The sequence below is a fragment of the Pristiophorus japonicus genome, chromosome 3 (genome assembly GCF_044704955.1).
Source record: "Pristiophorus japonicus isolate sPriJap1 chromosome 3, sPriJap1.hap1, whole genome shotgun sequence".
NCBI lineage: Eukaryota > Metazoa > Chordata > Chondrichthyes > Pristiophoridae > Pristiophorus > Pristiophorus japonicus.
In genome coordinates this window covers 221,920,023-221,946,027 of record NC_091979.1, presented here as the reverse complement: position 1 = coordinate 221,946,027, position 26,005 = coordinate 221,920,023, and the positions used below count along the sequence as shown (strand labels likewise).

The window sequence follows — 26,005 nt, the reverse complement described above, 5'->3', positions numbered from 1 at the left end:
CTTCCAGATTCTTCAAGTGCTCAATGGTGTCCCGATCTGTAACCAGTATGTCGTCCTGGAAAACCACGGTGCGAGGAATCATCTTTAACAGGCTCTCCATGTTCCGTTAGAAGATTGCCGCGGCCGACCGAATCCCGAACGGGCACCGGTTGTAGATAAACAGACCTTTGTGCGTGTTGATGCAGGTGAGGCCTTTCAAAGACTCCTCCAGCTCCTGCATCATGTAGGCCGAGGTCAGGTCCAGCTTGATGAACGTCTTCCCTCCAGCCAGGGTTGCAAATAGGTCGTCTGCCTTCGGTAGCGGGTACTGGTCCTGTAGCGAAAAACGGTTAATCGTTACTTTATAGTCCCCACAAATTCTGACCGTGCCGTCCTCTTTAAGTACCGGGACAATTGGACTAGCCCACTCATTGAATTCCACCGGCGTGATGATGCCTTCTCACTGCAGTCTATCCAGCTCAATTTCCACTTTCTCACGCATCATGTACGGTACCGCCCGTGGTGGATGGGTTGCGTACCGGGAACCAAATGGATCTGCACTTTCACCCCCGAGGAGCTTCCAATACCTGGCTTGAACAACGATGGGAAGTTGCTCAGAACCTGGGTACATGAGGCGTCGTCGATGGACGAAAGCACTTCCACATCGGGAGTTCGTAGACTGCTCCGTCATAGGAGGCTTTGACTTCTGCACTGCCAATTACAGGGATTAGTTCCTTAGTGTAAGTCCTTAGTTTCGTGTGAATGGAGCTGAGCTTAGGCCTGTGTGCCTTTTTGCCCCATAGCCTGTCAGAGGCCATTTTACTCATTTTGGACTGACTTGCATCAGTGTCCCGTTCCATAGATACTGGAATTCCGTTCAGTTCAACTTTCAACATTATTGGTGGACATTTCGTAGTGAATGTGTGTACCCTGTACATTTCTGCCTCCTTGGTACGAGTCTCCAATTCAGCCTGATCCACAGTGCATCGATTTTCCTCTGCAACGTGATGGTTTGCAGGGTTTGCAGCTCACCTGCACATTCACTGGAGGTGTCCCATTGTTCTGCAACCGTTGCACGCAGAGTGTTTGACGCGGCATTGATGGGGCCGATTATCACCTCCACAACGCCAACAAGGTGTTAACTGCCTTGCATTAACGATTGATGGCGGACTCTGGGTCATCAGCAGTCGGGCAGCAGCCGGCGTGTACATTCTACCATGTATATTTCTGCTCGAAACCAACGTTATTTTATGCACAGTACTGGTCGAAACTTCTTTACTCTGCGAAATCTGTTTGGTGTTGTCGTTGGTGGACATAAATGCCTGGGCTATCGTTATGGCTTTACTTAGATTCAGAGTTTCTACAGTCAACAGTTTGCGAAGGATTACCTCATGGCCAATGCCCAGTACAAAAACTTCTCTAAGCATTTGTTCTAGGAATTCCTCAAATTCACAATGTCCTGCGAGGCGCCTTGGTTCGGCGACGTAACTTCCTGTCCCTCCGACCGTTGACACGTGTAGAACCGATATCTCGCCATCAAAATGCTTTCCTTAAGATTTAGGTGCTCCCGGACCAGCGTACACAATTCTTCATAGGATTTCTCTGTTGGTTTTGCCGGGGCGAGGAGATTCTTCATGAGGCCATAGGTTGTTGCCCCACAGACAGTTAGGAGGATCACCCTTCGTTTGGCAGCATTCTCGTCCCCTTCCAGCTCGTTGGCCACGTAGTATTGGTCGAGTCTCTCCATGAAGGCCTCCCAATCGTCCCCTTCTGAGAACTTATTCAGGTCACCAACTGTTCTTTGCATTTTCGCGCGGTTGTTCGTTATCTCGTCGCCAATTGGTACACTCAAAACAAAGGATGAAACTGAGTACTGTGTACAATGAGCAAGTGTGACCTCAGCTCCTTTAATAAGACTCCAGAGTGCAGGTACCTCGTGGTTGGCCTGCTTATATACCGTGCTCCCAAGGGATGCTGGGATCCCTTGGGATGCCAACAGGTAGGCCCTTTGGTAGTAATGTAATACAGGTTACAAGGGGTTAAATACATAACACACTGAATTGCCTCCAAAGCAAGTATATCCTTTCTTAAATATGGAAACCAAAACTGTACGCAGTATTCAAGATGTGGCCTCACCAGTACCTTATATAACTGTAGCAAGACTTCCCTGCTTTTATACTACATCCCCAAGGGGCATGTGTGTGGTGGGGGAGGGGAGTCTGTGTAGTGAGGATGGAGGAGGGGTGTCTGTTTGGAGGAGGTGGGGGAGTCTGTATAGTGGGTAGGTGAGTCTGTTTGTTGGGGGAGAGGGAGGAGTCTCTGTGGTGGGGGAGGGGAGGGAGGCTGTGTAGTGGGGGATATGGTGGGGTAGTGGGAGAGGGGTCTCAATGTTGGGGGAGGGGAATCTGTGTGGTGGGGGAGGGGGCAACTGTATAGTGGGTAGGGGAGTTTGTGTGGAGAGGGAGGGGAATCTGTATGGAGGGGGAGAGGTGTCTGTGTGATGGGGAACAGAGGGGAGTCCGCGAGGTGGGGGAGAGGAGTCTGTGAGGTGGGGGAGGGGAGTCTGTGTGAAGGGGAGGGGAGTCTGTGAGTTGGGGAGGGGTGTCTGTGTAACGGGAGGGGGGGGGGAGACTGTAAGGAGGGGGAGGGGAATCTGTGAGGAGGGGGAGGGGAGTCTGTGAGGTGGGGAGGGAGTCTGTGTGAAGGGGGGAGACTGTAAGGAGGGGGAGGGGAGTCTGTGAGGAGGGGGAGGGGAGTCTGTGAGGTGGGGAGGGAGTCTGTGTGAAGGGGGAGACTGTAAGGAGGGGGAGGGGAGTCTGTGAGGAGGGGGAGGGGAAGTCTTTGAGGTGGGGAGGGGAGTCTGTGTGGAGGGGGAGGGGAGACTGTAAGGAGGGGGAGGGGAGTCTGTGAGGTGGGGGAGGGGAGTCTGTGAGGTGGGGAGGGGCGCCTGTGTGATGGGGCACAGAGGGGAGTCCGCGAGGTGGGGGAGGGGAGTCTGTGAGTTGGGGAGGGGTATCTGCGTAACGGGGGGGGGGAGACTGTAAGGAGGGGGAGGGGAGTCTGTGAGGAGGGGGAGGGGAGTCTGTGAGGTGGGGAGGGGAGTCTGTGTGGAGGGGGAGGGGAGTCTAAGTGGAGGGGATGGGAGTCTGTATCGAGAAGGTGGGGAAGGTGAATCTGTGTAGTGGGGATGGATGTCTGCTGGGGCATGGGATTCTGTGTGGAGGGGAGAGGGAGGAGAGTCTGTGTGATGTGGAGGGTAGAGGATTCTGTTTCGTGGGGGAGGGGATTCTGGTATGGTGGTGGAGGGGAGTCTCTGTGGTGGGGAAGTGGGAGCAGAATGTGCTTGGTGGGGGAGGGAAGGGGTGTCTGTGGTGGGGGAGGGGAATGTGTTTGGTGAGGAGGGGGAGGGGAGTCTGTGTGGTGGGGAGGGGAGTGTGTTTGGTGGGGGAGGGGAGTCTGTGTGGAGGGGGGGTGAGGAGAGGAGTCTTTAACGGGAACAACACTCTACATGATGGGGTTCATTAATAGGACTATCTGCACACCAACCACAATGCCTGCCGAAGGAATAAGGTGAATTGGCCAGGTTGTGTGCGCCAGTCTCCAATGTCGGAGCACTCAGATGCTGGGTACAGTTTACACCACAATTAGTCCGTCCCCCAGTGTTCTTGCTGTCTGCCTCGATTCTGCGCTGGATTGGAATGGTTCCCGTTTGATGCCCATTGATCAGATGCTGCTAGTATCCCAGATTGAATTATTTTTTGAATAACTGATTGACAACTTCACATTTTGTCTCAGAAAGGGGAGACTTTCTGGCGCTGGACCTGGGAGGCTCCATATTCCGTGTGTTAAGGGTCAAGGTGTCGGAAGACGGGCGTCAAATCGTACATACAGAGAGCGAGATCTACCCAATATCCGACGAGCTGAAACAGAGCAATAGCAAACAGGTAACTGGACTCCTTCACAGTTTGTAACTAAAATGTATACATGCAAATAAATCCAAACCACCGAACTTTACTGCTTGTGTCCCCTTCTGTCCTGCAGCTTTTTGACCATGTCGCTGAGTGCCTGGGAGATTTCATGGAGAAACAGAAAATAAAAGATCAAAAGCTCCCACTTGGCTTCACTTTTTCCTTTCCCTGCCGACAAACCAAACTGGATGAGGTGAGAGAGAGTTTCGACGCGAGATGTTTAGCTTCCCGATAGCTCAGCGCGCAACAGCACCATAGAATGTGGCACCGAGCCACAGTGAACCCACAACTGTGACGTATTGTGTTCCTAACATAGATAAGACTGCACACAGGGAGGTTAAAGTAACAGTGACCTCAGTCTTTATTAAGACACTCCAGAGTGAGGAACAGGCCTTATGGGCCGGCTTTTATACAGTGCTCCCAAGGGATGCTGGGATCCCTTGGGACTTCAGGGGATGAGCTCGCTGGTGGTGGAACATGGGAGTGTATGCTTTACAGATACACAACATCACTCCCCCCCAAAGTCAAAGTGAAAACTATGTACAAGGTGAGGCGGTCGGGAGTCTTTCTTTCCCTGGTGGACTGCCTCGGTACAAATGTCTGTTCTGGAGTGTTGGCTGTGCCCTCGCTGGGCTGGCGTGTTGTTGGCCCTGCAGGGCTGCTGGGTGAGCCTGGCCTTGCTGGGGCTGTTGGGCGTGATGGGTTCGATTTCCAGGTCCGGGGTGGTGTCGTTCATCCTTTGGGTGTGTGTTGTGGGCTCGAAAAAGGTGGTGTCTGCTGTGGGTTGTTCTGTGAACAGCAGCCTTGTTTGGTCCAAGTGCTTTCTGCAAATTTGTCCATTATTTAGTTTGACTACAAACACCCTACTCCCTTCTTGAGCTAGCACCATGCCCATGATCCACTGAGGACCATTTTCATAGTTTAGCACATACACAGGGTCATTCAGATCAATTTCCCGTGACACAGTGGCGCGACCATCGTTTACATTTTGTTGCTGCTGCCTGCTCTCTACCTGATCATGCAGGTTGGGGTGAACCAGCAAGAGTCTGGTTTTAGTGTCCTTTTCATGAGTAGCTCAGCCGGGGGCACCCCTGTGAGCGAGTGGGGTCTCGTGCGGTAGCTGAGCAGTACTCGGGACAGGCGGGTTTGGAGTGAGCCTTCTGTGACTCGTTTAAGGCTCTGTATGATTGTTTGTACTGCCTGCTCTGCCTGCCCATTGGAGGCTGGTTTAAACGGGGCCGAGGTGACATGCTTGATCCCATTGCGGGTCATGAATTCTTTAAATTCGGCACTGGTGAAACATGATCCGTTGTCACTGACCAGTATGTCAGGCAGGCCGTGGGTGGCAAACATGGCCCTCAGGCTTTCAATGGTGGCGGTGGCGGTGCTTCCCGACATTATTTCACATTCAATCCATTTTGAAAAAGCATCCACCACCACCAGGAAAATTTTACCGAGAAACAGGCCCCCATAGTCGACATGGATCCTCGACCATGGTCTGGAGGGCCAGGACCACAAACTTAGTGGTGCCTCTGTGGGCGCTTTGCTCAACTGAGCACACACGCTGCATTGCCATACACAAGACTCTAAGACAGAGTCGATACCAGGCCACCACACGTGGGATCTGGCTATCACTTTCATCATTACTATACCCGGGTGTGTGCTGTGGAGATCCAAGATGAACGTCTCCCTGCCCTTTTTGGGAAGCACTACGCGGTTACCCCACAACAGGCAGTCTGCCTGAATGGAGAGCTCTTCCTTTCACCGCTGGAACGGCTTGATTAGCTCTTGCATTTCAACGGGGATGCTGGCCCAGCTCCCATGCAATACACGGTTTTTTACTAGGGACAGCAGAGGATCTTGGCTGGTCCAAGTCCTAATCTGGTGGGCCGTGACAGGTGATTTATCATTTTCAAATGCTTCCATGACCATCAACAAATCTACGGGCTGCGCCGCCATCAACAAGTTTGCAGGCTGCGCCATTTCCACCCCCGTGGTGGGCAATGGTAGCCGACTGAGAGCATCCGCACAGTTCTCGGTGCTGGCCTGTGGCGGATGGTATAGTTATACGTTGATAGCGCAAGTGCCCACCTTTGTATGCGGGCTGAGGCATTAGTATTTATCCCCTTGTTTTCAGCGAAAAGGGATATGAGGGGCTTGTGATCGGTTGCCAGCTCAAACTTGAGGCAAAATAGGTACTGATGCATTTTATTTACCCCGAACACACACGCTAATGCCTCTTTTTCAATCATGCTGTAGGCTCTCTCGGCCTTAGACAAGCTTCTGGAGGCATAGGCGACAGGTTGCAACTTCCCCGCAACGTTAGCTTGTTGCAATACACACACCCGACTCTGTACGATGACGCATCACATGCTAGCACAAGTCTTTTACACGGGTCATACAATACAAGCAGCTTCTTGGAGCATAAAATGTTCCTGGCTTTCTCAAAAGCAATTACTTGGTTTTTTCCCCATACCCAGTTCTCATCTTTACACAATAACACATGTAGGGGCTCTAAGAGGGTGGTTAACCCCAGTAGGAAGTTACCAAAATAGTTGAGGAGTCCCAGGAACGATCGCAGCTCCGTGATGTTCTGTGCCCTGGACGCGTTCCTGATAGCTTCTGTCTTGGCATCTGTGGGCCAAGTGCCATCCGCTGTGATTTTCTCCCCAAAAACTCCACTTCTGTTGCCATGAAGATGCATTTCGACCTCTTCAGCCGCAGCCCTAGGCGATCCAGTCGCTGGAGGACCTCCTCCAGGTTTTGTAGGTGCTCGGCGGTGTCCTGACCCGTGACCAATTTGTCGTCCTGAAAAACCACCGTGCGTGGTACCGACTTGAGTAGGCGCTCCAAGTTTCTCTGGAAGATCGCTGCAGCAGACCGAATTCCAAACAGGCATCTGTTGTAGATGAACAGTCCCTTGTGCGTGTTGATGCAGGTGAGGTCCTTCGAAGACACCTCCAGCTCCTGCGTCATGTAGGCCGAAGTCAGGTCGAGCTTGGCGAATGTCTTGCCTCCTGCCAGCATCGCAAATAGGTCGTCTGCCTTAGGTAGCGGGTATTGGTCCTGTAGCGAGAAACGATTAATAGTTACTTTATAATCGCCGCAAATCCTGACCGTGCCATCACTTTTGAGTACTGGAACAATCGGGCTGGCCCACTCGCTAAATTTCACTGGGGAGATGATGCCCTCGCCTTATAGCCTGTCCAGCTCGATTTCCACTCTCTCCCTTATCATGTGAGGTACCGCTCGCGACTTGTGGTGAATGGGTCGTGCCTCTGGGACCAAGTGGATCAGCACCTTCGCCCTGGAAAAGTTTCCAATGCCTGGCTCACAAAGGGAAGGAAATTTGTTCAGAACCTGGATACATGAGGCCTCATCGACATGTGATAGCGCTCGGATGTCATCCCAGTTCCAGCGGATTTTGCCCAGCCGGCTCCTTCCAAGCAGTGTGGGGCCATCATCCGGGACAATCCAGAGTGGCAGTTCGTGCACCGTGCCCTCGTAGGTGACCTTGACCATGACACTGTTCAGGACAGTGATAAGCTTTTTGGTGTACGTTCTCAGTTTCGTGTGGATGGGGCTCAGGGCTGGTCTGAGTGCCTTGTTGCACCACAGTCTCTCAAACATCTTTTTACTCATGATGGATTGGCTAGCGCCAGTATCCAGTTCCATGGCTACGGGTAAGCCATTCAATTTTTCATTTAGCATTATAGGTGGACATTGCGTCGAAAATGTGTGCACTCGGTGTACTTCAGCATCTGCCTCCTCTCTCTGAGGCTCGAAATTGCTTTGATCCACCATGGACCGATCTTCCTCTGCCACCTGGTGGTTAGCAGGTTTTGCAGAGCTTGTAGCTCATCTGCAAGCTCGCTGGAGGTGTCCAATTGTTCCACAGCTCTTGCAAACATACCCTTTGAAGCAGCATGAATCGGCTGAATGGAAGCCTCCACAACGCCAACAAGGTGTGAATTGTCTTGCATTCATCCTTTGTTCTGGACTCTGAGTCATCTGGGTCACCTGAGGCCTGCTGGCAGTTGCAGACTCGTGGTTTCTGCCCTGTACATTTCTGCTCGCAAACACAGTTCCAGTTAATTTATGAATATTGCTAGCACTTGTGTGCTGAGAGATTTATTTGGTGTTATCACTGGTGGACATAAACGCCTGTGCTACCGCAATGGCCAAACTGAGGGTCGGTGTCTCTACAGTCAAACGTTTTCGTAGGATGGTCTCGTGGCCAATGCCCAGTAGAAAAAAGTCTCTGAGCATTTGCTCCAGGTAGCCATCAAACTGACATTGTCCTGCAAGTCGCCTTAGCTCGGCGACGTAGCTCGCGACTGCCTGAACTTCAGATCGCTGGCACGTGTAGAACCGATACCTTGCCATCAGCACGCTCTTCCTCGGGTTAAGATGCTTCTGAACCAGTGTACACAGCTCCTCATACGACTTATCTGTGGATTTCATGGGAGCCAGAAGATTCTTCATGAGGCTGTCGGTCGGTGCCCCACAAAGTGTGAGGAGGACGGCTCTCCTTTTTGCAGCGCTTCCTTCTCCATCCAGCTCGTTGACTACAAAGTACTGGTCTAGCCGTTCAACATAGGCTTCCTAGTCCTCACTCTCTGAGAACTTCTCCAAGATGCCCACAGTATGCTGCATCTTTGCATTGGATTCATATACTCATCGCCAGTTATTGTGTTCCTAACACAGATGAGACTGCACACAGGGAGGTTAAAGTAACAGTGACCTCAGTCTTTATTAAGACATTCCAGAGTGAGGAACAGGCCTTAGGGGCCGGCTTATATACCGTGCTCCCGAGGGATGCTGGGATCCCTTGGGACTTCAGGGGATGCGCTCCCTGGTGGCGGCAGATGGGAGTGCATGCTTTACAGATACACAACATGACCCATGGTTTCTGATCTTTACCCAGTGCTGCTCAGTCTCAGACTGACAGTCATGGCAGTACTCAGTGCCCCTGGGCGAGAATGGGGGAAACCAACCTGGGTTCTGTGCCTGATCACAAACCAAGAAATCCAACTTCAATGTGTGTCTGAGTGTTGAGTGAGCACAGGCTTAAACTCGGCCAGGTTACCTCATCTTGAGAGTTCCCACAATTCTCACTGTCCTCACACACACACACAGTCCCACAATTCTCACTGTCCTCACACACACAGTCCCACAATTCTCACTGTCCTCACACACACACAGTCCCACAATTCTCACTGTCCTCACACACATACACACAGTCTGACAATTCTCACTGTCCTCACACACACACACACACACACACAGTCCCACAATTCTCACTGTCCTCACACACATACACACAGTCTGACAATTCTCACTGTCCTCACACACACACACACACACACACACACACACACAGTCCCACAATTCTCACTGTCCTCACACACATACACACAGTCTGACAATTCTCACTGTCCTCACACACACACACACAGTCCAACAATTCTCACTGTCCTCACACACATACACACAGTCCAACAATTCTCACTGTCCTCACACACACACAGTCCCACAATTCTCACTGTCCTCACACACACACAGTCTGACAATTCTCACTGTCCTCACACACACACAGTCCCACAATTCTCACTGTCCTCACACACATACACACAGTCTGACAATTCTCACTGTCCTCACACACATACACACAGTCCCACAATTCTCACTGTCCTCACACACATACACACAGTCTGACAATTCTCACTGTCCTCACACACACACACACACACACAGTCCCACAATTCTCAATGTCCTCACACACACACAGTCCAACAATTCTCACTGTCCTCACACACACACAGTCCAACAATTCTCACTGTCCTCACACACACACAGTCCAACAATTCTCACTGTCCTCACACACACACAGTCCCACAATTCTCACTGTCCTCACACACACACACACAGTCCCACAATTCTCACTGTCCTCACATACACACACACACACAGTCCCACAATTCTCACTGTCTTCACACACATACACACAGTCTGACAATTCTCACTGTCCTCACACACACACACACACACACAGTCCCACAATTCTCACTGTCCTCACACACACACAGTCCAACAATTCTCACTGTCCTCACACACACACAGTCCCACAATTCTCACTGTCCTCACACACACACACACAGTCCCACAATTCTCACTGTCCTCACACACACACACACACACAGTCCCACAATTCTCACTGTCTTCACACACATACACACAGTCTGACAATTCTCACTGTCCTCACACACACACACACACACACACACACAGCCCCACAATTCTCACTGTCCTCACACACATACACACAGTCTGACAATTCTCACTGTCCTCACACACATACACACAGTCCCACAATTCTCACTGTCCTCACACACACACACACAGTCCCACAATACTCACTGTCCTCATACACACACACACACTCCGACAATTCTCACTGCCCTCACACACACACAGTCCCACAATTCTCACTGTCCTCACACACATACAGTCCCACAATTCTCACTGTCCTCACACACATACACACAGTCTGACAATTCTCACTGTCCTCACACACATACACACAGTCCCACAATTCTCACTGTCCTCACACACACACAGTCCCACAATTCTCACTGTCCTCACACACACACACACAGTCCCACAATTCTCACTGGCCTCACACACACACACACACACACAGTCCCACAATTCTCACTGTCTTCACACACATACACACAGTCTGACAATTCTCACTGTCCTCACACACACACACACACACAGTCCCACAATTCTCACTGTCCTCACACACATACACACAGTCTGACAATTCTCACTGTCCTCACATACACACACAGTCCCACAATTCTCACTGCCCCCACACACACACAGTCCCACAATACTCACTGTCCTCACACACACACACACAGTCCGACAATTCTCACTGTCCTCACACACACACAATCCCACAATACTCACTGTCCTCACACACACACAGTCCCACAATTCTCACTGTCCTCACACACACACAGTCCCACAATTCTCACTGTCCTCACACACACACACACACACAGTCTGACAATTCTCACTGTCCTCACACACACACACAGTCCCACAATTCTCACTGTCCTCACACACACACACACAGTCTGACAATTCTCACTGTCCTCACACACACACACAGTCCGACAATTCTCACTGCCCTCACACACACACAGTCCCACAATACTCACTGTCCTCACGCACACACAGTCCCACAATTCTCACTGTCCTCACACACACACACACAGTCTGACAATTCTCACTGTCCTCACACACATACACAGTCCCACAATTCTCACTGTCCTCACACACACACACACAGTCCCACAATACTCACTGTCCTCACACACACACACACAGTCCCACAATTCTCACTGTCCTCACACACACACACACAGTCCCACAATACTCACTGTCCTCATACACACACACACAGTCCGACAATTCTCACTGTCCTCACACACACACACACAGTCCCACAATACTCACTGTCCTCACACATACACACACAGTCCCACAATTCTCACTGTCCTCACACACACACACACAGTCCCACAATACTCACTGTCCTCATACACACACACACACTCCGACAATTCTCACTGTCCTCACACACACACAGTCCCACAATGTCTTGATGGTGGACTCTGAGTCATCTGCGGACGTGCAGCTGCAGGCGTGTAAGTCCTACCCTGTACATTTCGAATTGAAAACAACATTACTTTGTTCACAGTACTTGCAGCAGCACTTGTGTGCTGAGAAATTTGTTTGATATTGTCACTGGTGGTGATAAACGCCTGGGCTATCGCTATGGCTTTACTCAAGGTTGGGGTCTTTACAGTCAAAAGTTTGTGAAGTATTACTTCATGGCCAAAGCCAAGTACAAAGAAGTCCCTGAGCTTGTACTCCAACTGTCCTTCAAATTCACAATATCCTGCAAGGCGCCTTAGCTCGGCGACGTAGCTCGTCACTTCCTGGCCTTCAGACCTCTTGTACGTGTGGAACGGATACCTTGCCATCAGAACGCTTTCCTTTGGGTTTAGATGCTCGTGGACCAGTGTGCTCAACTCATCGTATGACTTGTCTGTGGGTTTTGCTGGAGCGAGCAGGTTTTTCATGAGGCCATACGTTGGTGCCCCACAAACGGTGAGGAGGATCGCCCTTCGTTTCGCAGCGTTCACTTCTCCTTCCAGCTCGTTGGCCACAAAGTATTGGTCGATTCGCTCCACAAAGTTTACCAATCGTCTCCCTCTGAAAACTTCTCCAATTTGCCCAAGGTTCTCTGCATTGTTGCGGTGGGGTTCGTCATTTGTATCTCAACGCCAGTTGTTATGTCTTGAATAAAGAGCCAGACTAGATACTGCAAGCTCAAAGTAAGATTCATTACAGATCTCAGAGTGTCTCCAGCCTGTGAGATCTCCTTATATACAGGTGCTCCCAAGGGATTGTGGGATCCCTTGGGACTCCAGGGGATAAGCCCTACTGTTGTGTATCTGTAAAGCATGCACTCCCATGTTCAGTCACCAGGGAGCATACCCCCTGAAGTCCCAAGGGATCCCAGCATCCCTTGGGAGCACTGTATATAAGCCAGCCCCTAAGGCCTGTTCCTCACTCTGGAGTGTCTTAATAAAGACTGAGGTCACTGTTACTTTAACCTCCCTGTGTGCAGTCTCATCTGTGTTAGGAACACAATAACTGGCGACGAGTATATGAATCCAACGCAAAGATGCAGCAAACTGTGGGCATCCTGGAGAAGTTCTCGGAGGGTGAGGACTGGGAAGCCTATATCGAATGGCTAGACCAGTACTTTGTAGCCAACGAGCTGGACGGAGAAGGAAGCGCTGCAAAAAGGAGAGCCGTCCTCCTCACTGTCTGCAGGGCACCGACTTACAACCTCATGAAGAATCTTCTGGCTCCGGTGAAACCCACAGATAAGTCATATGAGGAGCTGTGTACACTGGTTCTGGAGCATCTTAACCCTAGGGAGAGCGTGCTGATGGCGAGGTATCGGTTCTACACGTGCCAGCGATCTGAAGGTCAGGAAGTGGTGAGCTACGTCGCCGAGCTAAGGCGACTTGCAGGACAATATGAGTTTGAAGGCTACCTGGAGCACATGCTCAGAGACTTTTTTGTACTGGGCATGGGCCACGAGACCATTCTACGAAAACTTTTGACTGTAGAGACACCGACCCTCAGTTTGGCCATTGCGGTAGCACAGGCGTTTATGTCCACCAGTGATAACACCAAACAAATCTCTCAGCACACAAGTGCTAGCAATGTTCATAAATTAACTGGAACTGTGTTTGCGAGCAGAAATGTACAGGGCAGAAACCATGAGTCTGCAACTGCCAGCAGGCCTCAGGTGACCCAGATGACTCAGAATCCGCAACAAAGGATGAATGCAAGGCAATTCACACTTGTTGGTGTTGTGGAGGCTTCCATTCAGCCTATTCATGCCGCTTCAAAGGGTATGCTTGCAAGAGCTGTGGAACAATGGGGCACCTCCAATGAGCTTGCAGATGAGCTGCAAGCTCTGTAAAACCTGCTAACCACCACGTGGCAGAGGAAGATCGGTCCATGGTGGATCAAAGCAATTTCGAGCCTCAGAGAGAGGAGGCAGATGCTGAAGTACACGGGGTGCACACATTTTTGACGAAATGTCCACCTATAATGCTAAATGAAAAATTGAATGGCTTACCCATAGCCATGGAACTGGACACTGGCGCTAGTAACTCTATTTCTGTGTAGGACTTACATCCTGAGGACTGTAACTTCAGGTCTTCCCCCACTATGGTCTGTCCTAATACTGGTGCACGGTTGTAATACTGCGCGTCGCCCTCCAGTAATTCAATCAGCACGCTGACACATGGTGTTACCACAATTTGCCCGAGGTAAGGGCTGGACAGCAAAACAATGATAGTTGGCTACGATGTATTGCCAAGTACAGTTCCCATCACTGATGAAGACTCCTCATGACTGTATCAATATGTGAGGATTTAACCACTTGTAATTCATCATAGATTCTCTTATTGGCGAACTGGTAAGTCGCTGGAATCCAATTATCAAAACCATGCACCAATATCACAAACAGACTATGCTGAAACTGACTTCCTGTCTGCAGGATATCAAAACAGCGGTGTGTCAATCGGAACGTACAGAGGACAAAAGAAGTGTAAAAGATTAATTCAAATGTGCCAATAAGGATTGTTAGAGGGATGCTAGGAAATTGAACACTTTCCATTTCAGGAACTCAGTGTCAGTACAGGTTAGATACATAGAAAAGCTCCTTCTTACCTCCAATGATGTCCACGATTTTAAGGCCCCTGTGTAGTGGGTTTCAAAATTTGAAATTCTACTTCCCAGCTCCAACCCATTGCCTTCCCGTCTGTTTACATTTTTACTGAGCCCAAATCAGGCCATCAACGAGGCTCTCGAAAATGGCGGATGGGTGGGCGGAACCTAGTTAACATTGAAAGGTCGCGGCTGAATGACACCATGGACACGGTGATGTAGAATGAAGTCAATGTGACGGGGAGTCCCACACTATTGGCTGCCAGCAGTAGATGCAAGGCGAGGGGTCCTGACTGGCCAAGGTAAGTAATCAAGATCTGCTCTTTTAGAATGCTCCTCCAGGCCCCTCAAAGAGTCCTTGGGCCTCCCCAACTCCGGCCTCACTGCTCGAGCAAGCTGGAACCCAGGATTCACCATCTCCTGCAAAACCCTCCTCCCAGTGACTGCCGAGCACCTTCCCCAACAGCCCCGGCCTCCTCCTGCCAAAGTACTGTTCCTACCCGCCGGCCAGGCAGTCAATCTGGCCAGGTGTCAGACAGTTATTGGAATGAGGTCTTGCCAGGCTCCTTACCAATTACCGGGCTCCCCTGCACCCTCTCTTCCCCCCGCCGCCCTCCACCCTGCCACCCCCCATTAATATCAAGTCCAATGTGTTTTAAACCCATAAGAATTTCCCGTGACTGTCAATGTGATATTTTGTCATTCAATACTCACCATTCTTATGCTTACCAGAGTGATATTTGTAATCAGTGCCGAATTCAGGCTAGTTTTGTGCTGCAGGATTATCTACATTAGGAACGGGACTGAAGCTGCCCAAACTTATTTCACGTGGGACTTGTTATGTCTCAAATAAAGCAATGTGACTGAGTACTGTAGACTTGACTAAATGTGACCTTATTCTCTTTATTCTGACTCCAGAGTGCCGGCACAGCATGGGAGACCTGCTTATATGCAGTGCTCCCAAGGGATGCTGGGATCCCTTGGGACGCCAACAGATGCGCCCTCTGGTGGCGGTAGAATGCTGGTTGCAAGGTGTTGCATACATAACATCACTCCCCCCCCCTCCCCCCCAAAGCCAATAGTACACTTATTTACAGGGAGAGACGATCTGGAGCGTTCCGCTCCCTAGTCGATCATCTCGGTACAAACACAGGTGCAGATGAGTTGGTTGGGCCTTCGCTGGGCTGCTGTGCAGCTGGCCTTGCCGGGCTGCTGGGGATGATGAGTTCAGCTTCGTGGTCAACCGTGAAGCCGTTTGCCACTTGTGTGTGTATCGGACGGTCGAAGTTGGTGGTATCCTCTTCAGATTGCTCGTGGCTGTCTGTGAATCGCAGTTTGGTTTGGTCCAAATGCTTTCTGCAAGTTAGTCCATTTGCAAGTTTGACCTGAAACACCCTACTCCCTTCTTTGGCTATAACAGTGCCAGCAAGCCATTTGGGACCATTTCCATAGTTGAGTACAAATACAGGGTCATTGACTTCAATATCACGTGACAAATTTGCGCGATCATGGTACATGCTTTGTTGATGCCGCCTGCCCGCGACATGATCATGGAGATCAGGCTGGACTAGAGAGAGCCTGGTTTTGAGTGCCCTTTTCATGAGCAGTTCGGCAGGGGGAACCCCGGTGAGCGAGTGGGGTCTTGTGCGGTAGATGAGCAGGACTCGGGACAGGCGAGTCTGCAGGGAGCCTTCCGACACGTGTTTCAAGCTTTGCTTGATAGCTTGGACTGCCCGTTCTGCCTGGCCGTTATATGCGGGCTTGAACGGGGCAGATGTGACGTGCTTGATTCCATTGCAGGTCATGAATTCCTTGAATTCAGCGCTGGTGAAGCACGGTCCATTGTCGCTGACAAGGAGATCAGGCAGGCCGTGCATAGCAAACATGGCTCGTAGGCTTTCAATGGTGGCAGTGGACATGCTTATAGACATTATTGCACACTCAATCCATTTTGAATAAGCATCCACCACAATCAAGAACATTTTGCCTAGAAATGGGCCAGCAAAGTCAACATGGATCCTAGACCACGATTTGGAGGGCCATGACCACAAACTTAGCGGTGCCTCCCTGGGTGCATTGCTCTGTTGAGAGCAAGTGTTGCATTGGTGCACGCAAGACTCCAAATCTGAGTCGATGCCGGGCCACCACACATGGGATCTGGCTATAGCTTTCATCATTACTATGCCTGGGTGGGTACTGTGTAGGTTGCGTATGAACGTTTCCCTGCCTTTCTTCGGCAAAACCACGCGATTACCCCACAAAAGGCAGTCCGCCTGTATGGACACTTCGTCTTTGCGCCGCTGGAATGGTTTGATCTCTTCATGCATCTCCGCTGGGACGCTGGACCAGCTCCCATGGAGGACATGGTTTTTTACAAGGGACAGTAAAGGATCCTGGCTGGTCCAGGTCCTGATCTGGCAGGCCGTAACGGGTAACTTTTCGTTTTCAAATGTATCCATCACCAAAAGCAAGTCTGCGACTGTGCCATTTTCACCCCGGTGGTGGGCAATGGTAGCCGACTGAGCGCAGTTCTCTGTGCCTGGCCTGTGGCGAATTACATAGTCATATGCAGACAGAGTGAGCGCCCATCTTTGGATGCGAGCTGAAGCATTGGTATTAATATCTTTGCTCTCTGAGAATAGCGATATGAGCAGCTTATGGTCAGTTTCTAACTCAAACTTAAGTCCAAACAGATACAGGTGCATTTTTTTCACCCTTTAAACGCATGCCAGAGCTTCTTTTTCAATCATACTGTAGGCCCTTTCGGCCTTGGACAAACTCCTGGATGCATAAGCGACCGGTCGCAATGTTCCCGATTCATTTGCTTGTTGTAACACACGCCCGACCCCGAATGAAGACGCATCGCAAGCGAGCACTAAGCGTTTACATGGGTCATACAGAACAAGCAGTTTGTTGGAACATAACAGATTTCTGGCTTTCTCAAAAGCAGTCTCTTGTGATTTCCCCCATACCCAGTCATCTCCCTTGCGTAGCAACACATGTAGAGGTTCTAGCAAGGTGTTTACCCCGGGCAGGAAATTAACAAAGTAATTGAGGAGTTGCAGGAATGACCACAGTTCCATCACGTTCTGTGGTCTCGGCACGTTCTTGATGGCCTCCATCTTGGTGTCAGTGGGTCTGGTGCCATGTGCCGCGATTCTTCTCCATAAGAACTCGACCTCTGGTGCCAGGAAAACACACTTCGAGCGTTTCCACCTGAGTCCCACATGATCCAACCGACTGAGAACCTCTTCCAGGTTCTGCAAGTGTTCAATGGTGTCCCGACCTGTGATCAATATGTCGTCCTGGAACCGACTTTAGCAGACTCTCCATGTTCCTTTGAAAAATAGTCGCGGCCGATTGAATCCCAAACGGGCATCTATTGTAGATGAACAGACCTTTGTGCATGTTGATGCAGGTGAGGCCTTTCGAAGATTCTGCCAGCTCCTGCGTCATGTAGGCCGAGGTCAAGTCCAATTTGGTGAACGTCTTCCCTCCTGCCAGCATCGCAAATAGGTCGTCTGCCTTGAGTAGCGGGTACTGGTCCTGCAGCGAAAAACGGTTAATCATTACTTTATAGACCCCACAAATTCTAACCATGCCATCGCCCTTGAGAACCGGAACAATCGGACTGGCCCTCTCATTGAACTCCATCGGCGGGATGATGCCCTCTCGTTGCAGCCTGTCTAGCTCGATCTCCACTTTCTCTCGCATCATGTATGGCACCGCACGTGCCTTGTGGTGGCTGGGTCGTGTACCGGGAACCAAGTGGATCTGCACCTTCGCCCCCGAGAAATTTCCGATGCCTGGCTCAAACAACGACGGGAACTTGCTCAAAACCTGGGCACGTGAGGCGTCGTCGACGGATGAAAGCGCTCGGATGTCGTCACAGTTCCAGCGGATTTTTCCCAGCCAGCATCTGCCGAACAGTATAGGACCATCTCCTGGTACAATCCACAGTGGGAGTTCATGCACCGCTCCATCATAGGAGACTTTTACTGCTGCACTGCCAATTACAGGGATCAGCTCTTTAGTGTAAGTTCTCAGCTTGGTATGAATAGGGCTCAGCTTGGACCTTTGTGCCTTGTTGCACCACAGCCTCTCGAAGGCCTTTTTGCTCATGATAGACTGACTTGCTCCCATGTCCAATTCCATGGATACTGGATTTCCATTCATTTCAACTTTTAACATGATCAGTTGGCATGTCGTGGTGAAGGTGCTTACACTTCTGCCTCCTCAGTTCGAGTCTTTAGTTCAGTTTGATCCGCCATGAATCGATCTTCCTCTGCAACGTGGTGGTTTGCAGGGTTTTCAGCTCATCTGCACATTCGCTGGAGGTGTCCCATTGTTCCACAGCCTTTGCACACATAGTGTTGAAGTGGCATTGATGGGCTCGATGATCACCTCCCCAGCGCCAACAAGGTGTTAATTGCCTCGCATTCACACTTGATGGCGGAATCGTAGTCCTCTGAGGTCATGCAGCTGCAGGTGTGTACGTTCTGCCATATGCATTCCTGCCTGAAAACGACGTTACTTTGTGTACAGTACTTGTTGATGCATCTTTATGCTGCAAAATTTGTTTGGTGTTATCGCTGGTGGACATAAATGCCTGTGCTATCGTTATGGCTTTGCTCAGGTTCAGTGTTTCAACAGTCAATAGTTTGCGAAGGATAACCTCATGGCCAATACCAAGCACAAAAATGTCTCAGCATTTGCTCCAGGAATCCATGCAATGTCCTGCAAGGCGCCTTAGTTTGGTGACGTAGTTCGCCACTTCCTGGCCTTCAGACCGTTGACATGTATAAAATCGATACCTTGCCATCAGAACGCTCTCCTTCGGATTTAGGTGCTCCCGGTCCAGCGTACACAGTTCTTCATACGATTTGTTTGTTGGTTCCATCGGAGCAAGAAGATTCTTCATGAGGCCATAGATTGTTGCCCCGCAGACAGTGAGGAGGATCGCCCTTCATTTGGCAGCGTTTGCACACCCTTCCAGCTCATTGACCACGAAGTATTGGTTGAGTCACTCCATGAAGGCTTCCCAATCATCACCTTCTGTGAATTTCTCCAGGATACCAACAGTTCTCTGCATTTTCACGTGATGGTTCGTTATCTATTACTCGTCGCCAGTTGTTATGTCGCGAATAAAGCAATGTGACTGAGTACTGTAGATTTGAGTAAGTGTGACCTTAGTCTCTTTATTCTGACTCCAGAGTGCAGGCACAGGATGGGAAGCCTGCTTATATGCAGTGCTTCCAAGGGATGCTGGAATCCCTTAGGACTCCAACAGATGCGCCTCTGGTGACAGTAGAATAATGGTTACAAGGTGTTGTATACAGAACAGGACTCCTCCAGCCAGCGGAGAGAGAGACTACCTTTCTATGGTCCCCGCGGGCTGCATTTGTACTAAGAGGTGAATGGCAAAGCCCTCAGTTCCATCCAATTCCTGAATTGACTGTGAAATAGAAACATATCAGGGTGGAGGTGCTTGCCTGAGGTTTGGTTGGGGCCAGTGACAGTAGCGCTGGCCTATCCTGTGGGACATCTGACCCTTTAAGCAGCAACTACTTGTATTTATATAGCGACTTTAACATAGCAAAACATCTCAAGGCACTTTACAGGGGCTCGGCCTAACCTGGAAATACTCAGTACTGAGAATGGTGGCCAAATAGCCTCCACTTTAGGCATCCTTCTCAGTGAGCAAAGGAAATTGAACGTACGGCCATGTTGGGTGGATTGTGAACTGCTCGCCAATGATTTCCCATGACGCACTCCCTGCAGTAGTCGCTCCATACTGGGAGTTGCAGAGAACAGAATTACCGGTTTACATAGCAATTAAAGGCCCTCACTTGTCATTTTAGGAAAGGAGCTTGGTCAGGGAGGAGGAGACCTGTCATTCTTCCTCAATGTAGACAGAGTGAAAGTGACGGAAAATTATTATATTGCATGTTATCGTAATGCACAATCTTTTGGTTTTCTGTTGCAGGCTATTCTCATTGAATGGGGTAAAGGATACATGGTCAAAGGAGTACAAGGAACAGATGTGGTCGATACGTTACGCAAAGCGATTGAAAGACGAGGGGTGAATTTAACTCAGGATTAAGTCTGTTTTATTGCTTTTACACATACCTGCTGATTAGCGGTGTTGTTTGAATTTGGATAGTAGGCAAGCAGATGTTTGTACACTTTCCAGGTGTTTGTACACTTTCCAGGTGTTTGTACACTTTCCTTGCTATTCATTCTCGTGACTTGAGTGAGCTTCTTGAAGGATCAGTTGTGTCTTCATCAGCATTTAATGATCTGTACTATGAGGGTGATGTGTGGGAGCGAGCGGAACCCCCCGTAATATCCCCCCCCGCACTGCCCCCCCACCACTGTCCCCCCCCGCACTGTCCCCCTCCCACTGTCCCCCCCCGCACTGTCCCCCCCCGCATTGTCCCCCCCCCCACTGCCCCCCCGCACTGACCCCCCCCCGCACCGTTCCACTCCCCGCACACTGTTCCCCCCCCCGCACTGTTCCCCCCCCCCACACTGTCCCCCCGCCTCCCACACTGTCCCCCCCCCTCCCTCCCCGTGCCCCCAGACTGTTCACTCCCCCCATACCGAACATTGAAAGGCCAGGGGATTGGGACATTTTAAGAAACCAGCAAAGGATGTCTAAAGAAGTAATAAAGAGAGACAATGTAGTTTATGAGAGTAATAAATGTAAACTTTGGACCCTTAGACGATGAGACTGTGGAATTAATAATAGGAAACAGGGTGATATTTTGTAACAATTCATGGTAGAAGACACTAAAAGTATCCCAATAATTGATAATTATGGGGCTCTTGGCAGGGGGGTTCTTAAAACAATCACTATCGCTAGTGAAAAAATACTCGGCAAATTAATGGGACTAAAGGCAGACAAGTCCCCTGGATCTGGTGGCCTACATCCTAGGGTCTTAAAAGAAGTGGCTGCAGAGATAGTGGATACATTGGTTGTAATCTACCAAAATTCTACGGATTCTGGAGAGGTCCCAGTGGTTTGAAAAAACACAAATGTAACGTCCCTATTTCAGAAAGGAGGGAGACAGAAAGCAGGAAACTATAGACCAGTTAGCCTAACATCTGTCATCGGGAAAATGCTGGAGTCCATTATTAAGGAAGTAGTAGCAGGACATTTAGAAAATCATAACACAGTCAAGCAGAGTCAGCATGGTTTTATGAAAGAGAAATCATGTTTGACAAATTTGTTGGAGTTCTGGAGGATGTAATGAGCAGAGTGGATAAGGGGGAACCAGTAGATGTCGTGTATTTGGATTTCCAGAAGGCATTCGATAAGGTGTCACATAAAAGGTTATTGCTCAAGATAAGATCTCATGGGGGTAATATATTAGCATGGATAGAGGATTGGCTAACTAACAGAAAACAGAGAGTGGGGATAAATGGGTCATTTTCAGGTTGGCAAACTGTAACAAGTAGGGTGTCACAGGGATCAGTGCTGGGGCCTCAACTATTTACAATCTATATTAATGACTTGGATGAAGGGACTGATTATAATGTAGCCAAGTTTGCTGATGATATCAAGATCAGTGAGAAAGCAAGTTGTGAGGAGGATGCAAAGAATCTGCAAAGATAGGCTAAGTGAGTGGGCAAAAATTTGGCAGGTGGAATATAATGTGGAAAAATGTGAGGTTATCCACTTTGGTAGGAAAAATAAAAAAGCAAATTATTATTTAAATGGGAAGAGATTACAAAATATTATGGTACAGAGGGATCTGGGGGTCCTTGTACATGAAACAGAAAAAGTTAGTTTGCAGGTACAGCAAGTAATTAGGAAGGCAAATGCAATGTTGACCTTTATTGCAAGAGGGCTAGAGTATAAAAGCAGGGAAGTCCTGCTACACACCTGGAGTACTGTGTACAGTTTTGGCCTCCTTATTTAAGGAGGGATATACTTGCATTGGAGGCAGTTCAGAGAAGGTTCACCAGGTTGATTTCTGAGATGAAGGGGTTGATTTATGACAAAAGGTTAAGCAGGTTGGGCCTATACTCATTGGAGTTTCTAAGAATGAGAGGTGATCTTATTGAAACATATAAGATACTGAGGGGGCTGGACAGGGTAGATGCAGAGAGGATGTCTCCTCTCGTGGGGGAATCTAGAACTAGGGGGCATAGTTTCAGAATAAGGGTCACCCATTTAAAATGGAGATGAGGAGGAATTTATTCTCTCAGAGAGTTGTGAATCTGTGGAATTCTCTGCCCCAGAGAGTTGTGGAGGCTGAGTCATTGAATATATTTAAGATGGAGATAAGACAGATTTTTAAACTACAGGGGAGTCAAGGGTTATGGGGAGCAGGCAGGGAAGTGGAGTTGAGACCAAGATCAGATCAGCCATGATCTTAGTAAATGGCAGAGCAGGCTCGAGAGGCCAAATGTACCTTGTACTTCTGCTCCTATTTCTTATGTTCTTATCTTCTACCTGAGTGTCGGGGATCATTCCTTGGGCCAGCTGCTCCCTACCGCTGGTTTCAGGCAGCAGGTGAAATCCAGAAGGTAAAATCACCCGGGCCTCAAGCTGCCAAGATCAGGGTAGGGGGGCGGGTTTGGCGCTCGCCTCGGCTCCCGATTACCCGATTCGTGCTCAGGGTGTCTGAATTGAAATGGAGCGTTGCTCTCAGTAGTTGGCCAGCTCACCAGGAAGAAACGGACTGATGCAAAGCAGTCCTTATGATTCTCACACAGCGCTGCTGAACTCCAGCAATCCCATCCGCACCACATGCTCCCATCCCAGCATCCAGCAGTGCCCATACCCCATCCCAGCTTTCAGGAACAGTGTAGAGGGAGCTTTACTCTGCATTTAACCCGTGCTGTACCTGCCCTGGGAAGGTTTGATGGGACAGTGTAGAGGGAGCTTTACTCTATATTTAACCCGTGCTGTACCTGCCCTGGGAAGGTTTGATGGGACAGTGTAGAGGGGGCTTTACTCTATATTTAACCCGTGTTGTACCTGCCCTGGGAGGGTTTGACGGGACAGTGTAGAGGGGGCTTTACTCTATATTTAACCCGTGCTGTACCTGCCCTGGGAAGGTTTGATGGGACAGTGTAGAGGGAGCTTTACTCTATATTTAACCCGTGCTGTACCTGCCCTGGGAAGGTTTGACGGGACAGTGTAGAGGGGGCTTTACTCTATATTTAACCCGTGTTGTACCTGCCCTGGGAGGGTTTGACGGGACAGTGTAGAGGGGGCTTTACTCTATATTTAACCCGTGCTGTACCTGCCCTGGGAAGGTTTGACGGGACAGTGTAGAGGGGGCTTTACTCTATATTTAACCCGTGTTGTACCTGCCCTGGGAGGGTTTGACGGGACAGTGTAGAGGGGGCTTTACTCTATATTTAACCCGTGTTGTACCTGCCCCGGAGGGTTTGATGGGGCAGTGAATGGCCACGGTACAATGAGTTCCATTCCCAGTAGTAACATACCTGATAAGCGTAATAATCACAAAAGAATAGTTTTTAGGAAAAGGAATCTCGTGCAGGTTTATTGATTTACTGACCATGTATTATTGATTTGTTAGGAGTATGAAGTGGACGTTTTGGCTCTGGTGAATGATACAGTGGGAACCATGATGACCTGTGCATTTGACGACCCATACTGTGAAATTGGCGTTATTATCGGTAATAAGGGGTTTGTAAACACTTTTCGGTTTTTAAATATTTCCGTTCACATACCATGTAGATGTGTTGAATGGACAATCTGTCATATTCAGGGACTGGAACGAATGCTTGTTACATGGAGGAGCTGAGCTATATAAACCTGGTGGAAGGGGATGAAGGACGGATGTGCATTAACACAGAGTGGGGAGCATTCGGGGACGATGGCACGCTGGAAGACATCAGGACTGCGTTTGATAGGGAAATAGATTCTGGCTCCCTCAATCCAGGGAAACAACTGTAAGTCTTAATTGAGCTTCGATTTGATGTACAGTTTATTAGAGATTACTGTTTCCTGAGCTCCGAAGTTGGCCTTGTGGTGCTATCTTGTGGCCTTTCCCTGAAGGTCCAAGGTTGGACTGCTGGACTATGCTGAGTGAGTTGATCTCCGCTGGGCTATCACTTGGGCACAATGGAGGAGAAAGTCGGCATGTTCGTGTCCCCAGTTAGCCTCTGGCGGGGGGACTAACAGGGCACTCAGGCAGTAGCGTCATGACAGGACGAATCCTGGACCGCACAGCAAAATCGTCAGCCCCATAGCACAGACGGTAACAGTTAGTACCTCGACACCTTTCGCAATGTAGATCGTGGTGTCAGCGAGTGTATGACGCTCGCTGGGTGCCCAATCTCCAAACTTCAGTAGCGCTCCCCGACTTACTGCCTGCCTCATGCCGACAGCACCAGGGAGCGGAGGTGTGAACCAGCCGACTGGCGGCTGGCAGGGAGCTACTTAAAGGGATGTGCCCCAGCTGTCAAGGAACTTCCATTCCAAAGATCAGTTATGAGTGGCAGAGAGCGTAGGATTTATCTGCAGTCAATTAAAGGCTGCTTAGTCCCCGGAGTGTTGCGGGCCGTCAAAGGACTTTGAATTTCACCCCACAGCATATCGCCGTCCTGCACTCCCCGAATCATTGGGGGCTGGTGTGCAGACTCCAGTGACCCTCCCCTTTAATGGCTGGAAGGCAGCTTCACCAATGCTCACTCCCGATTACACAACACCTCATATTCATTATCGCTTGGAGCCTAACGCCACTCACCTACGCCATTAGCGCCTGATTTGACCCCAAAATGAGCTTCCGACCACATATCTGCAATATAACTAAGATCATCTATTCATCATCATAGGCAGTCCCTCGAGGATGACTTGCTTCCACGGCAAAAAGGGATGAGTTCACATGTGTTTCAATGAAGGACCTAATATTCCAGATCCCGAACTACATTGTGAAGAGTGGAAGATGCCTGTGCTTGGATTTTTTTTAAGGTGTGTGGCCGTTGCACACCAGCCACCACACGGGCTTGACAAAGTTAAGTCTCGGTTGAGTGGCAAGGATTACCCAAGACTAACTGGAGACCAGCTCTGCTGCACAGACCGAACACGCACACATATCGCAGTGTGGGCTGGTTCGTGCTGCCCCTGGGCCCTCGCCTCTTCTGAGCCCCAGATTCACGCCTCTCCTGGGCCTCGGTCACTTCCCTCTACAAACTCTTGCCGCTCCTTTGCCCCTCCTGCTGTGCCTGCCCGCACTGCAATCAGTGACCTGGCTTCGCAGTCGTCGCCCTCCTGCAACAGCAGGCGCTGATTCCTGAAGTGGTATGCCGCCACACGCTGCTCCCTCCAATGGCCCCGGCCTGCTGTGCATCTATCTATTTCCACCTCCGTAACATCACCTGTCTCTGCTCTTGTCTCAGCTCATCCACTGCTGAAGCCCTCATTCATGCCTTTGTTACTTCTAGACTTCACTATTCCAATGCATTTCTGGCTGGCCTCCCAGATTCTACCCGATGTAAACTTGAGGTGATCCAAAACTCAGCAGCCCATGTGCTAACTCGTGTTAATCCCGCTCACCCAGCACCGCTGTGCTTGTTGACCTACATTAGCTTCCGGTTAAGCAACACCTCGATTTCAAAATTCTCATCGTTATTTTGAAATCCCTCCATGGCCTCGCCCCTCTCTATCGCTGTAATCTCTTTCAGCCCCGAGATGTCTGCGGTCCTCTAATTCTGACCTCCTGAGCATCCCTCATTGTAATTGC

The 26,005-nt window shown here is 49.8% G+C and overlaps 1 protein-coding gene across 3 annotated transcripts in view; it reads left to right on the top strand.

Annotated features, from left to right (window-relative positions):
* LOC139260120 (hexokinase HKDC1-like) overlaps nt 1-26,005 on the top strand; it is a 448,074-nt gene that overhangs the window by 44,756 nt on the left and 377,313 nt on the right. For 2 of the 3 annotated variants that reach the window (XM_070876303.1, XM_070876302.1), the window contains exons 3-7: nt 3,775-3,923; nt 4,021-4,140; nt 20,266-20,361; nt 23,837-23,936; nt 24,029-24,212. In XM_070876303.1, the coding sequence (XP_070732404.1) occupies nt 3,775-3,923; nt 4,021-4,140; nt 20,266-20,361; nt 23,837-23,936; nt 24,029-24,212 (649 nt within the window). The remainder of the gene's footprint in view (nt 1-3,774; nt 3,924-4,020; nt 4,141-20,265; nt 20,362-23,836; nt 23,937-24,028; nt 24,213-26,005) is intronic. The other variant, XM_070876304.1, reaches the window with a different exon arrangement.